This window comes from Callithrix jacchus, chromosome 9, assembly GCF_049354715.1.
Source record: "Callithrix jacchus isolate 240 chromosome 9, calJac240_pri, whole genome shotgun sequence".
Lineage (NCBI taxonomy): Eukaryota > Metazoa > Chordata > Mammalia > Primates > Cebidae > Callithrix > Callithrix jacchus.
In genome coordinates, this window is record NC_133510.1 from 63,470,810 (window position 1) to 63,485,859 (window position 15,050).

General features: G+C 48.7%; 1 protein-coding gene and 1 non-coding gene across 19 annotated transcripts in view; one reads left to right on the plus strand and one right to left on the minus strand.

Annotated features, from left to right (window-relative positions):
* Window positions 1–3,616: 3,616 nt before the first annotated feature.
* Window positions 3,617–3,698, minus strand: TRNAS-CGA (transfer RNA serine (anticodon CGA)). The gene has a single exon. It is a non-coding gene; the product is annotated as a tRNA-Ser (tRNA).
* Window positions 3,699–4,545: 847 nt separating this feature from the next.
* Window positions 4,546–15,050, plus strand: part of SMARCC2 (SWI/SNF related BAF chromatin remodeling complex subunit C2) — a 29,033-nt gene continuing 18,528 nt past the window's right edge. For 12 of the 18 annotated variants that reach the window (XM_035256442.3, XM_035256447.3, XM_035256449.3 and 9 more), the window contains exons 1-11: window positions 4,546–4,681; window positions 6,729–6,848; window positions 8,667–8,752; window positions 10,016–10,097; window positions 10,191–10,283; window positions 10,883–10,952; window positions 11,191–11,260; window positions 13,028–13,103; window positions 13,258–13,389; window positions 13,495–13,610; window positions 13,992–14,116. In XM_035256442.3, coding sequence (XP_035112333.1) covers window positions 4,571–4,681; window positions 6,729–6,848; window positions 8,667–8,752; window positions 10,016–10,097; window positions 10,191–10,283; window positions 10,883–10,952; window positions 11,191–11,260; window positions 13,028–13,103; window positions 13,258–13,389; window positions 13,495–13,610; window positions 13,992–14,116 — 1,081 coding nt within the window. In that variant the 5' untranslated portion in view covers window positions 4,546–4,570. The remainder of the gene's footprint in view (window positions 4,682–6,728; window positions 6,849–8,666; window positions 8,753–10,015; window positions 10,098–10,190; window positions 10,284–10,882; window positions 10,953–11,190; window positions 11,261–13,027; window positions 13,104–13,257; window positions 13,390–13,494; window positions 13,611–13,991; window positions 14,117–15,050) is intronic. The other 6 variants (XM_035256446.3, XM_035256454.3, XM_078336378.1 and 3 more) reach the window with 1 other exon arrangement.

The window sequence follows — 15,050 nt, forward strand, 5'->3', positions numbered from 1 at the left end:
AGCAGAATCGCGAGCCTGAGATTTTATAAATTCATTCAATTCATAGTTGATCACATCTATAAAGCCTTGTAAAGGAGATACAAATAAATAAAATACACAGAGCTAACTCAGGAAGCGTATAGACCAGTCTGAAGATTAAAACATGTACACATAACTACTGTAAAAAACACCCATTTATGCAACACATTTTTTTTTTTTTTTGAGACAGTCTCACCCTGTCACCCAGGCTGGAGTGCAATGGTGCAATCTCGGCTCACTGCAACCTCCTCCTCCTGGGTTCAAGCAATTCTCCTGCCTCAGCCTCCCGAGTAGCTAGGATTACAGGTGCACACCACCACGCCCAGCTAACTTTTTGTATCTTTAGTAGAGACGAGGTTTCACCATGTTGGCCAGGCTGGTCTCGAGCTCCTGACCTAATGAACCACCCGCCTTGGCCTCCCAAACTGCTGGGATTATAGGCATGAGCCACTGCCCCCAGCCACAACAAATTTTTAAAAATATCTATAAGGCCTTGTAGAGGAAATACAAATAAATGAAATCCACAGCCCTAACTCTCAAGAAGCGTATAGACCAGTCGGAAGATTAAAATATGTACATAGTTGGCAAGGCACAGTGGTTCATGCCTGTAATCCCAGCACTTTAGGAGGCTGAGGCAGATCACAGGGTCAAGACCAGCCTGGCCAATATAGTGAAACCCCATCTCTGCTAAAAACACAAAAATTGGCCAGGCGCGGTGGCTCACGCCTGTAAACCCAGCACTTTGGGAGGCCGAGGCGGGTGGATCACAAGGTCAAGAGACTGAGACCCTGTCTCTACTAAAAATACAAAAAATTAGCTGGGCAATGGTGGCGCATGCCTGTAATCCCAGCTACCCAGGAGGCTGAGGCAGGAGAATTGCCGGAACTCAGGAGGAGGAGGTTGCAGTAAGCCGAGATCGCACCATTGCACTCCAGTCTGGGTAACAAGAGCAGAACTCTGTCTCAAATAAATAAATAAAATAAAAAATAAAAACACAAAAATTAGCCAGACGTGATTGCACGCACCTGTAGTCAGTCCCAGCTACTCAGGAGGCTGAGGAAGAATCGCTTGAAATCGCCTGTAATTCCAGCACTTTGGGAGGCCCAAGTGGGCAAATCACGAGGTTAGAAGTTCAAGACCAGCCTGACTAACATGATGAAACCCTGTCTCTACTAAAAATACAAACTTAGATGGGCATGGTGGCGCACGCCTGTAATCCCAGCTACTCAAGAGTTGAGGCAGGAGAATCACTTGAACCCAGGAGGCGGAGGGTGTAGTGAGCCAAGATTGTGCCACTACACTCCAGCCTGGGCAACACAGTGAAACTGTCTCAAAAAAAAAAAAAAAGATGAGGGCATAGGATGTGGTGGGCAACAAGTGGTTAGAGAAGACTCCCCAGGAAAACCAACATTTCGGTAGAGAATGAATAGAAAGAAAGTGTGGAAGAAAAAGATTATTCCAGGCAGAGAACACTATGAGCAAGGCCAAATAACTACCAGGAACTAAAAGAATGCCAGTGGACAGAATGTAGTGAATATGGAAGAGTGGTGGAAAAAAAGGGGTCATATCATGCAACACAGAAAGCAGCCATGGAAGGTCCTGGACTGCAGTGTGGATGCTTTAGTGCAGCTTCATATGTATTACTTCGTATGGTGCTCACAAATACTACTACTTTCCAAATGAAGGCTCAAGCCCAGCCTGCGCTCATTCCTGAGAAAAGTGAGATTTGAGACATATTAAAATAAATTAAATTTGTTTTTATTTTATTTTATTATATTTTGTACGTGTGACAGAGTCTCGCTGCTGTGAGTTGCCCAAGCTGGAGTATAGGGGTGGGATCTTGGCTCACTGCACCCTCCACCTCCTGGGTTCCAGTGATTCTCCTGCTTCAGCCTCTGAAGTAGCTGGGATTACAGGCGCACGCCACCATGCAGGCTAATTTTTGTATTTTTAGTAGATATGGGGTTTCACTCTGTTGGCCAGGCTGGTCTTGAACTCCTGACCTCATGATCCACCTGCCTCAGACTCTCAAAGTGCTGGGATTACAGGTGTAAGCCACCATGCCCAGCCCCGTTATTTTATATTTATGTTAGCATATCAAGGGAGAGGGCTTTTATGCAATTCAGTGAATGGTGATGGTGGTGGACTGATAGGTAGCTGGAGTGATCAAGAACATCAGAGAGGAGGGGTCTAAAGGATTTTGGAGTGTTAATGGTGAGGGACAGGGAGGTGATGTGAGGGTCATGCTGGAAAGAACAGCCCAAGCAGTGGTATGAAGGTGGGAAACTGTAAGGTATAAATGTGTAGAAAGCTCTATGTATTACCCTTGAGCCCTGTGCCCTTTGGGATTCTTTTTGGAGAAAAGGCTGTGCAAGAAGTACAAAAGCAACATCCTTGGCCAGGTGTGGTGACTCACACCTGTATCCTCCCTTATTTTGGGAGGATAAGGCAGGTGGATTGCTTGAGTCCAGGAGTTTGAAACCAGTCTGTGGAACATGGTGAAATCCTGGAACCCATTCTCTACTAAAAATACAAAAAGTTAGCTGGGTGTGGTGGTGCATGCCTGTAGTCCCAGCTACTGAGGAGGGAGGATCACCTGAGCCTCAGAGTTTGAGATTGCAGTAAGCCGAGATCTCACCACTGTACTCCAGCCTGGGCAACACAGCGGGACCCTGTCTCAAAAACAACCCTCCGAAACAACAACAAAATCCTCAACAAGCAGCCTAGATTCTCTCCACAATCAGAAATTAGGGAATAAGAAAAATGGGGTAAGATGAGTATATGATAATTATTTTCTCACAACGTAGCTCTAGCTGGATCTGCAGTGATGTTTCAATAGGCTATTCCCTTCTAGTCCTGACACCTCAAGGAAATCCAGATGAGAGAGCCCTGTTCAGTGTAATCAGACCTACAAGGTGTGACTTCTGGTCACAAAATTCAGAGGAAACTCTAGGTTTGACTAATATTGCAAAACAGCCACTCACATTCCCAGACAAAAATGTAATCCTTCAAACAAATCCTTCTCTATGCCCTCAAAAAAATGAGACATGTGGCAAAGCTCTCTTACCAAGCCTGAAGTTATAAAATTCTGAAAATGCCTTGCAGTCTAGCAGCCAATACAGTCGTGCATAATTAAGCTTCCCAAGATCACTCTCATCCTCCCAAATCCAGGGGTAAGACCTTTTGGCAGCTTCCCTTTTGGAGACAGAAAGGAAAAGTGCACAAAAGACACGTGCGAGAACTAGGGTTACCTTTACATGTTAGGAAGGGGGTTAAAAAAGTCGCCATCAGGCCGGGCGCGGTGGCTCGCACCTGTAATCACAGCACTTTGGGAGGCTGAGACGGGCGGATCACCTAAGGTCAGTTCAAAAACAGCCTAGCCAAATGGTGAGACCCCGTCTCTAGTAAAAATACAAAAATTAGCCAGGTTTGGTGGCACATTCCTGTGGTCCCAGCTATTCGGGAGGCTGAGGCAGGAGAATTGCTTGAACCCGGGAGGCAGAGGTTGCAGTGAGCTGAGATCACGCCACTGCACTCCAGCCTGGGCAACAGAGCAAGACTCCGTCTTAATTAAAAAAAAAAAAAAAAAAAAGGCCATCGTCACGAACAGGATTCGAACCTGTGCGGGGAAACCCCATTGGATTTCGAGTCCAACGCCTTAACCACTCGGCCACCGTGACTTCCAAAACCGCGCTTTATCGCGCGCTTACAGAAGGGGTCCGCACTGCAACCGGGAAAGGCATACAAGAACTGAAAGCGGGGGCCCGGCCGCGAAACACACACCATAGAACTCCCCACCCCTAGCTCCTTACCTCCTATCTATGCCACTCAAAGAAAAAGAGTCGGATGAACCGGGTGGCCCAGGGAGGGAGGGCCTCCTGCCTAGCGAAGAGCGAGGTCTCAAGGAGCTCACAGCTACTTAGGAGGCGATGGCGAGGCCTGCGGAGGAAGCAGCCGAGGGAAGGGACTGGGGCCCCAGCGTGGCGGCTAGGGAATTTTTGGGTTAACAAGTGAGGGGGGTGCTGGGTGGGACCAGGCGCGAGAGGTGAGGGAGACTCAGAAGAGTTTAAATAGGCAGCTCCTGGGAATGGATGGAAGGAAGGAACTTCTTGGGGAAAGGGGTTTGGGTTTTGGAGGACTAGGGGCTCCGCGGGGTTAGGAATGCGCAAGGTGAGAGCCACTCTGGGGACCGGCGGCCGCCCGGGGTGGGATGGCGAGGTGATACTGCCGAGCTGAAGCAAAAAGAGGAAAAGGGCTTCGCGTCTGCTAAGAGCTATCTCTGGAGAATGGCGCCCCCTCCAGGAAGCGTCCTCCTCCCCGGAGGCTCCCGCCGCCGCTGCCGGGGAGGCCGCCAGGGTCGTCCCGCACCAGGAACTCCGCCGCCGCGCCCGGCCTGCCGGCAGGGGGCGCAGCGCGGACCGGGGCCGGCCCAGGCGGCGGGAGGCGGCGGCCGCGGCGGCGGGAGGCGGCGGGAGGCGGGCGGAGGAGGAGGCAGAGGAGGCGGGAGCTGAGCTGAGTGGGGCGGGCGGCGGCGGGGCCCGAGCCCGAGAAGATGGCGGTGCGGAAGAAGGACGGCGGCCCCAACGTGAAGTATTATGAGGCCGCGGACACCGTGACCCAGTTCGACAACGTGCGGCTGTGGCTCGGCAAGAACTATAAGAAGGTACGCGGGCCGGGCCGGGCCGCTTGGCGACCGGGGGCGGGACAAAGGGACAGCGGCCCTGCAGCCCCAGGATCCTGCCCACCCTCCAGCCGCCCCGGCCCCTCCCCCGCGGCCTCGGGAGCAGCCCCCCGCGCGCCCTCCCGCGCGCCCGCGCCCCTCCCCCAGCCTCCCTCTCCCCGCACCCCCAGCCTCCGAGCCCAGCCCCCGCCCTCACTGCTGCGCCCTCTGCCCCTTGTTTTTCTCCACTGCCCGGCGGGCCCCGATGCCATTAGCCCACCTTCCCCCTCAGCCATCGCCCTCCTGGCTTTTCTGGGAGAGGCGGCCGGCCGGGAGTGGACCGGGTGCCCAGTGAGCTCCCCCGCAAACCCGAGCATGCCCGCCAGAGCTCCCCACGGAGCCAGGTACCAGCGGGGCTGAGGCCTCCCCAGTGCTTTGTATATGTTCAGAGAGAGAGAGGATGGAAAGCAGGAGGGTAAACAGTCACACAGCAAGCCGCTGGCTGCTCATCAGCCTGAAAAAGGTCCCCACCCTGGGATCACCTGTCTCCGCCGCTCATCCCCCACCTTCATCTAAGGGGAAACAGAATCTCTCAGGGAGCCGGGGTATAGGAGTTCCTGGGTAGCGGCCCCTTCTGAAACCTTTCCTCGATTTTACAATGAAGTCACCCTGCAACCTAGCTTTGCAATACCCTGGGTTTGGGGTCCAGAGGTTAGGGTGAGCTTTCTGTCTCTAGCTCCTCACCCCCTAACCCCAGAACTGGAGATCATAAGGTAGTGAACAAAGGGTTCAGGAATCCTTACCTGTCTTTTCTACTAAACCTCTTCCTGGTGTCGTCTTTGTCTCTAGGCCTGGTTTTCTCTGGAAATGGTCTGCCTCTCTTCTTTCTCACTACTCCCAGAGAGGGGTTCTCTTTGTGGCTTTCTTTCAGCTCCCTGGTTCTTCCTGCCGGCTTTGCAACTAGTCAGAAGTGTGCTTAGTGGCTTAGGAGAACTTCCTGCTGATCCTGGTTATGAGACTAGTCCTGCCCTTGGGGTCTCTCTGGGTGTCAGAATCCTGACAAATAGCTGCTGTTTCTATGGCTGGTCTCTGCCCCTTTGTGAGGCTCTTGTTCCCAGGCCTTTTGACCTTTTGCAGGGAGATTAGGCTAGGGGCTTAGCCTGTAGCCTTGGGGTGATTGACAACTGTGACCTGGTTCAGCTTCCATGCTCTTAGCTCTTTGTCATTTACCTTTCCCTTCACAGATATCTTTTCACCTCTCACTGAGAGGTGCTGTCTTCTTTGTGATGAGGGTGGAGAAAACAGGTCAAAAGGTAAAAAGAAAGTCTCCTGGCTCAGGTTCAAATTAGAATGGAAGGCTAGGATGCTGCTAGGTAGCATAATGTGGAAACAGTGAAGCAGGACCAGGGTTACTTGTCTCAGATACAGTTTCCTCCGACAGGGTAGATGTCTTGCTCTTCTCCATCAGGCTAAGTAGCCCATGGCCCTTCCTGTCTAAGAGGGCATATGAAGACGTTTATACCCATTCTTCAGAAGCAAAATGCACAAGCTCACTCTCTCAGTCAGCTTGCCCTCCTTGACTTCCTTGACCTTTTCTTGTTAGGCTACATTATAGGGGGAATCATGGCTTTACACAGAGTTCCCCTAAGAAATACACTTTTGTCTCTCGTAGAGCCCCAGAGGTATTGCTTCCATGACCTCATCTCTGTAAACCTCCAGAATTTTACAGCCCTCAGTGCTGTGGGCTGAAGATGAGGTGCCAAAGTACTAGGGTCCTGCAGCTCCAATTTCAGAGTGTAGCTGAGGATGAGTAGTAAGCTTCCCTCTTCCCCCACACTGGCAACCTGGGCTGCTGGCAGCAGTGTTTCAGCTTCCTGGTTGGGGTGTCCAGGGTCTCCCTTCTGCCATTTTCTTTATAGAGACTAAATGGAGTAAAAGACACTATTTTCTCTGCTCCAAATGCTTCCAGAGTGCCTGGGGGAGAAATATGGGAGATAGTGGACAATTCATCTGGGGTCTATTTTTCTTTTCTTTCCCTCTTTATCCCTAGTATATACAAGCTGAACCACCCACCAACAAGTCCCTGTCTAGCCTTGTTGTACAGTTGCTACAATTTCAGGAAGAAGTTTTTGGCAAACATGTCAGCAATGCACCGCTCACTAAACTGCCGGTGAGTGCTGAAGTTGGGGGGAGGGTGGGGGGGGGCTGGTGGTGAATCCTTCAAACTGGAGAGTTGTATTTTTTAAAATATTTGTGAATTTTGTAATTTTTGAAATTTGGATTATTTTCTACCATTCCTATCCCTGGTCAGGGCATTATTGGCTTGGCCTAGTCCCCAATTTACCATTCCTTTTGTCTTAGTAATACTTTGTGCAGAGTGCCTGAGATTAGTCCCCGAGTCTCTCATGGTATGGTGAAAGGGGGTCTTGAGATTTGGATTTGCGCGGGCTTGTGTTTACATCCTGGCTTTGCCACTTCATGGCTCTGTGACCTTGGGCAACATTCATCAGTCTTGGTTCCTTCATCTCTAGATGGGATTAGTAAATCTACCTTGTAGGGTTTCTATAGTGGTAGCTGAGGTAATTCAGTAAAGTGTTAGCATATATTGGTTTCTTTCACTCCCCTCTTCCAGGCCACATGATGCAATGGCACAGGGGTTAAAGAATTTCAGCTTTGGCTGGGTGCGGTGGCTCACGCCTATAATCCCAGCACTTTGGGAGGCCGAGGCGGGTGGATCACAAGGTCAAGAGATCGAGACCATCCTGGTCAACGAGGTGAAACCCCGTCTCTACTAAAAATACAAAAATTAGCTGGGCATGGTGGCATGCACCTGTAGTCCCAGCTACTTGGGAGGCTGAGGCAGGAGAATTGCCTGAACCTAGGAGGAGGAGGTTGCGGTGAGCCGAGATCGTGCCATTGCACTCCAGCCTGGGCAAAAAGAGCGAAACTCCGTCTCAAAAAAATAATAATTTCAGCTTTGAGGCTGGGCACAGTGGCTCACGCCTGTAATCCAAGCACTTTGGGAGGACAAGGCAGGCAGATCACCTGAGGTCAGGGATTCGAGACCAGCCTGACCAACATGGAGAAACCCCATCTCTATTAAAAATACAAAATTAGCTGGGCATGGTAGTGCATGCCTGTAATCCCAGTGACTCAGGAGGCTGAGGTAGGAGAATCACTTGAACCCAGGGGGCGGAGGTTGCGGTGAGCGAAGATCACGCCATTGCACTCCAGCCTGGGCGACAAGAGCAAAACTCCATCTCAAAAAAAAATAGATCTCCCTCTTAGCTTTGAGAGGGAGATTTGCTGGCTCTGTGGCTCATGCCTGTAATCTCAGCACTTTGGGAGGCCAAGGTGGATGGATTACCTGAGGTCAAGAGTTTAGGACCAACCTGGCCAACATGGTGAAAACCCGTCTTTACTAAAAAAATTAGCTGAGTGTGGTGGTGGGTGCCTGTAATCCCAGCTACTCAGGAGGCTGAGGCAGGAGAATCACTTCAATCCAAGATTCAGAGGTTGCAGTGAGCCATGATTGTGCCATTGCACTCCAGCCTGGGTGACAAGAGCAAAACTCTGTCTCAAAAAAAAAAAGAGGCCGGGCACGGTGGCTCATACTTGTAATCCCATCACTTTGGGAGGCTGAGACAGGTGGATCACAAGGTTGAGACTGAGACCATCCTGGCCAACTTGGTGAAACCCTGTCTCTACTAAAAATACAAAAATTAGCCGGGTGTGGTGGTGGGTGCCTGTAATCCCAGCTACCCGGGAGGCTGAGGCAGGGGAATTGCTTGAACCCAGGAGGCAGAGGTTGCAGTGAGCCGAGATCATGCCCCTGCACTCCAGCCTGGGCAACAGAATGAGACTCAGTCTCAAAAAAAAAGAGAGAGGGAGGGAGATCAGTTCAGCATGGGATTTTGTAAAAGGATTATTAAGTTATGAGAGAATTTACAATGGAACCTTGACATGCTTCTTCATCTTAATTTTGTAGATAAAATGTTTCCTAGATTTCAAAGCTGGGGGCTCCTTGTGCCACATTCTTGCAGCTGCCTACAAATTCAAGAGTGACCAGGGATGGTGAGATGATTCTCTCTATTCTTCTTACATTTAGTTTAGAGGAAATCCCCTGTTTTGACTCCCTAGGGTCTTTCTGGGGTAGAAATTCTTGTGAGTCTATTTTGCTAGGTCAGTAGACCTGACTTACTAGGTCAGAGAAATGGTTGGGAGTCAGAGCCAAAACAGTCTCCAAGAGTGAATATGTGAGGATCAGTGTGTGTTTTGTAAAGGAAAGGGAGTCTTAGGTTGGCATCTCAAACCTTTTTTTGTCCCTTTGGAGTAAGCACAGAGAGTGATTCATGGAGTTGAGATCAGTGAACCTCAGATCCCAGGTGATTTTGGCAACAGCTGTGAGCAAGCTTGCCTCCTAATTTCCCATATTAAGAAGTCATGGCTGGGCAGAGTAGCTCCCACCTGTAATCCTAGCACTTTGGAAGGCTGAGGTGGGCAGATCACTTGAAGTCAGGAGTCCGAGATAAACCTAGCCAACATGATGAAACCCCATCTCTACTGAAAGCCAGGTGTAGTGGCCTGCGAGGGTCACCCGGGCTACTTGGGAGGCTGAGGCAGGAGAATGGCTTATACAAGGGAGGCAGAGGTTGCAGTGAGCCGAGATCTCACCAGTGCACTCCAGCCTGGGCAACAGAGCGAGACTCCTTCTTAAAAGAAAAGAGGCTGGGCACGGTGGCTCACGCCTGTAATCCCACCATTTAGGGAGTCCAGGGCAGGTGGATCACGAGGTCAGGAGTTCAAAACCAGACTGGCCAACATGGTGAAAACCCATCTCTACTTAAAAATACAAAAATTGACTGGGTATGGTGGCTCGTGCCTGTAATTCCAGCTACTTGGAAGGCTGAGGTAGAATTGCTTGAACCAGGACTCGGGAGGTGGAGGTTGCAGTGAGTCAAGATCCCACCACTGCACTCCAGCCTGGGCTACAGAGCAAGACTCCATCTCAAAAAAAAAAAAAAAAAGGCCAGGTGCCGTGGTTCACACCTGTAATCCCAGCACTTTGGGAGGGATTCCCAGTCAAGGCAGGCAGATCACAAGGTCGAGATGGAGACCATTCTGGCCAATATGGTGAAACCCGGTCTCTACTAAAAATACAAAAATTAGTTGGGTGTAGTGGCGTGTGGCTGTAATCCTAAGGAATAGGGAGGCTGAGGCAAGAGAATCACTTGAACCTGAGAGGCAGAGGTTGCAGTGAGCTGAGATCGTGACATGCCTTCACCTCATCTGCACACCAGAGCTATAACACTCACTAGATTATTGCCTCTTCACAAGGCGGCGTTACGATTTCCAGAATCCGTCACGCATGGACCGCAATGTGGAAATGTTTATGACCATTGAGAAGTCCTTGGTGCAGGTAATAGGCATATCCCCTATTTATCTCTCTTCCCTCAGTGAGAATCTGAAGCACTCCTTTCCCATAGTCTCATTCTCTTTCTTCTCTCCACAGAATAATTGCTTGTCTCGACCTAACATTTTTCTGTGCCCAGAAATTGAGCCCAAACTACTAGGGAAATTAAAGGACATTATCAAGAGACACCAGGTAAATGGTCTGGTCAGGAAAGGTTTCAGAAACTCCATGACTCTTTTCCCAATGTTTTCCATACCAAGCAGCAGCCCTGCATTACCATGTTTTCTACTTCACAGGTGGCTCTGTCTACTTGGAAAAAGAGTAGAGTTAAAGCCTTGAGTCTGTCTTTTTCTGTCTGCTTCTCCCATTTGTCAGTCCTGACAGATTTGCATTACTATTCCTATAGACTATGTTGGCCTAGGGGAAAACAGTATCCACTTCCACTGAGCTGGAGATTGCTTGACTTCAGATAAATGAAATTCCTGCTGTTTGGAACTTTATAATAATGAACAGATGTCATTGATAGTGACATACAGTTGACTTTAAATTCTCCATGTGTAGAATGTCTGTTCAGAGGATTGTTTGTAACAATTTTTAATTCTTTGACTTTTCTGCATTATTAGCACAATTCCAGCTATTTCCCTCTGCCACTTAGCTGGCATGTGCTTAGAGAATGCAAACTTACTTCAATATCATTCAAAGCAAAATATGATTAGGAAGGCAGCTCTGTGACAAACTTTGAGTAATTCAGAGGGGACCATAATTTACCTGCTTTGCCTTGTACCATCCAGGGAACAGTCACTGAGGATAAGAACAATGCCTCCCATGTTGTGTATCCTGTCCCGGGGAATCTAGAAGAAGGTGAGACCTGGTTTTTTTCTGGCAATTTGAATGGATGGCTTGGAGTAGGAGGCAGAGGACTAAGATTACCATTCAGTATCTGGGCTCCTCTTTCAATCTTGAATCCTCCTACCTCCTTAAGTTCCTGTTACCAAGTCCCTTGCTACAACAGCAGAGCACTTTAGTTAGGGCTTATGTACAGTATTTTTTTGTGTCCCTCTTTAGCTTATCTCTCTCCCTTCTCTGCCTCTATCCCCAGAGGAATGGGTACGACCAGTCATGAAGAGGGATAAGCAGGTTCTTCTGCACTGGGGCTACTATCCTGACAGGTGAGGATGGGTTCCTGGAGCAGGTTTAAGTATAAGAGCCAGACCCAGAAGCCCTAGAATATCTAGCAAAGCAAGAAGCCACTCTTTCAGAGTTATTTTTAGGTCACTTAATTGGTTCTCCTCTCCCCTATTAAGTGAACCTCTGTCTTGGGGGAGGTTTGGACTTATTGGACAAGGCTTAGCCTAAAAGGATTGAGGCTTTTTGTATGAAATGATTATCCCAGTGTAAATCTTAGAAATAGTCTAAATGTCTAACAGTAGGAAAATGTTTCAGTAAATTTGTATATCTACTCAGTGGGCTATTATGCAACCTTTAAAGTGATATGAAATAACATGGATAATTTATAGGTGAATGTTATTATTCATTGCAAAAAGTAGCATGTAGGCCTGGCGTGGTGTCTCACACCTGTAGTCCCAGCATGTTGAGAGGCCGAGGCAGGCAGATCACCTGAAGTCAGGAGTTCAAGACCAGGCTGGGCAACATGGTGAAACCCCATCTGTACTGAAAATACAGCAACACCAAAAAAAAAACAATTAGGCAGGTGTGATGGCGCGTCCCTGTAGCTCCAGCTACTTGGGAGGCTGAGGCAGGAGAATCACTTCAATCAGTTGAACCTGAGCAGGGGAGGTTGCAGTGAGCTGAGATCTCGCCACTGCACTCCAGCCTGGGTGACAGAGCAAGACTCTGTCTCAACAAAACAAAACAAAACATGTAGGCTGGGTGCCATGGCTCATCCCTCTAATATGTAGGATGGGTGCCGTGGCTCACGTCTATAATCCCAGCACTTGGGGAGGCTGCGGCAGGCAGGTTGTTTAAATCCAGGAGTTTGACACCAATCTGGGCAAAATTCTTGTGTTTCCAAAAAAAAAAATACAGAAATTAGCTGGGTGTGGTGGCATGCACTTGTAGTCCTAACTTTTTGGGGGGGCTGAGGCTGGAAGATTGCTTGAGCCCAGGAAGTTGAGTCTGCGTTGAGCCATGATTGCACCACTGCACTTCAGCCTGGGTAACAGAGCAAGACCCTGTCTCAAAAAAAAAAAAAAAAAAAGTAGCATGTAAAATATCATCAATGTGATTATAACTATGTAAAAACAAAATTGTGGACCAGGCACAGTAGCTCACTCTGTAATCCTAGCAGTTTGGGAGGGCAAGGCAGGGGGATCACTAAAGGCCAGAAGTTCAAGACCAGCCTAGACAACAAAGTGAGACCCTGTCTCAACAAAAACAAAAACTCCGGCCCAGCGTGGTGGCTCATGCCTGTAATCCCAGCAGTTTGGGAGGCTGAGGCGGGTGGAAGAGTTTGAGACTAGCCAGGCCAAGATGGTGAAACCCCTTCTCTTCTAAAAATACAGAAATTAGTTGGGCACAGTGGTGGGTACCTGTAATCCCAGCTACTCAGGAGGCTGAGGCAGGAGAATTGCTTGAAGACAGGAGGCAGGGGTTGCAGTGATCTGAGATCACCCCATTGCACTCCAGCCTGGGCAACAGAGTGACAGCGAGACTCCATCTCAAAAAAAAAAAAAAAAAAATTACTGTGAAAAATATATATACAAGTGTCAAGAGTAGTTATGTAAGGGCGATTCTTTTCATTCTCTATTTTTGAAGTGTTTTGTAATGGGCTTTTATTACTTTATATGAATAGAATACCAAAAAAATAAGCCAACAACCCAATACTTTCTGCAAATTAAAAGGGTAAAAGATCTGCACTTTACTTTTCCACAACTCCATCTCATTGATTCTACTGTATGCCCAATTTCCCACGGCAGTTATGACACATGGATCCCAGCGAGTGAAATTGAAGCATCTGTGGAAGATGCTCCAACTCCTGAGAAACCTAGGAAGGTGAGTTTTTCTTGTACCCCCGCTTCCCAAAAAAGAATGCCAGGACCAGTCTACTCTTTGGAAGTGAAACAGAGGCTCCTGTGTCCTTGGACTTTTTCTGTTAAGGTTCCGCAGACAGAGCTTCTCTGCGGCATGATCTGCCTTCGTACTTTAGGTTCATGCAAAGTGGATCCTGGACACTGACACCTTCAATGAATGGATGAATGAGGAAGACTATGAAGTAAATGATGACAAAAACCCTGTCTCCCGCCGAAAGAAGATTTCAGCCAAGACATTGACAGATGAGGTGACAAACCCTGTTCTTTTTTCCAGGCGCCCTTAGCATAAGTCTCAGAAAAAGTCTTCACTGGGGATTGTATGCTGACATTTGTCCTGATTCTCCATCCTATAGGTGAACAGCCCAGATTCAGATCGACGGGACAAGAAGGGGGGAAACTATAAGAAGAGGAAGCGCTCCCCCTCTCCTTCACCAACCCCAGAAGCAAAGAAGAAAAATGCTAAGAAAGGGTGTGCCAGCCCCTAGCCTGCCCCTGAGTTCACCATTCTCTCCGTATCATGTTGAAGGAAGGAAAGCCAAATCCCTTCCTTTAACCACCTGGCCCTGACCTGGGTGTGCCTTATAATACTACAGGTGTCCTGAGAGGGAAGATGAGGAGATTTTTAGCTGCATAGTTGTTAGTTCTGGTCCTGGCCCCACTCATAAACTTAAAGAGAGCTTTATCAAATGAAAAGCCTTTGCCATTTCCCATTACTCTGTAATTACTGGTTTCTGTTTGTACTCAACTCTACCCTTGGGATTCTCTGTCACTTCCCTTCCCTTGAACTTCAACTGCCAGGGACTCTTGTCCAAGGATGACTGGGTTCTCTTTCACTGTCTTTCCTTCCCAGTCCCTCAACACCTTACACTAAGTCAAAGCGTGGTCACAGAGAAGAGGAGCAAGAAGACCTGACAAAGGACATGGACGAGCCCTCACCAGTCCCCAATGTAGAAGAGGTGACACTTCCCAAAACAGGTACAGGACAGGCTGAGCTCCTGGGATCCAGCCCCACTCCCTGTCCTGACTCTCCTTTGCTAAACCCTGAGTGAGCTGATTTCTCAGGTCTGCCTCACAGTCTACAGGATCTTTTCCTTAAATTTAGTTGGTTATTAGAATTATATTTGTTACCATGGAAAATCCTCTAAGTTTATATCCATATCTGGGTTGTGGACTGTGCTTTGTGCCTGGTAGTAGTTGTCTCCAAACTCCGATTATGTGCTTTCGATAGTAAAATACATTTGAGCATGGCCAGGCATGGTGGCTTACACCTGTAATCCCAGCACTTTGGGAGGCCGAGGTGGGTGGATCACCTGAGGTCAGGAGTTCAAGACCAGCCTGGCCAACATAGTAAAACCCCATCTCTACTAAAAATACAAAAATTAGCCAGGCATGATGGTGGATGCCTATAATCCCAGCTACTTAGGAGGCTGAGGTAGGAGAATTGCTTGATCCCAGGAGGTCGAGGTTGCAGTGAGCCAAGATCCCGCCACTCTACTCCAGCCTGGGTGACAAGCAAAGCTCCACTTCAAAAAAAAAAAAAAAAAAGCCAGGCACAGTGGCTTACTGTAGTCTCAGCACTTTGGGAGGCTGTAGACGCCTATAGTCTCAGCACTTTGGGAGGCTGAGGCTGGTGGATCATGAGGTCAGGAGTTTGAGACCAGCCTGGCCAACATAGTGAAACCCCATCTCTACTAAAAATACAAAAATTAGCTGGGCATGATGGTGCGTGCCTGTAGTCCCAGCTACTCAGGAGGCCTCATGAGGCAGGAGAATTGCTTGAACCTGGGAGGCTTGGGTTGTGGTGAGCTGAGATCGCACCAGTGCACTCCAACCTGGGCAACAGAGTGAGACTCCGTCTCAGAATCCATCTCAGAGTAGCTTAACAGTACATGTACATAATTTATGCTCA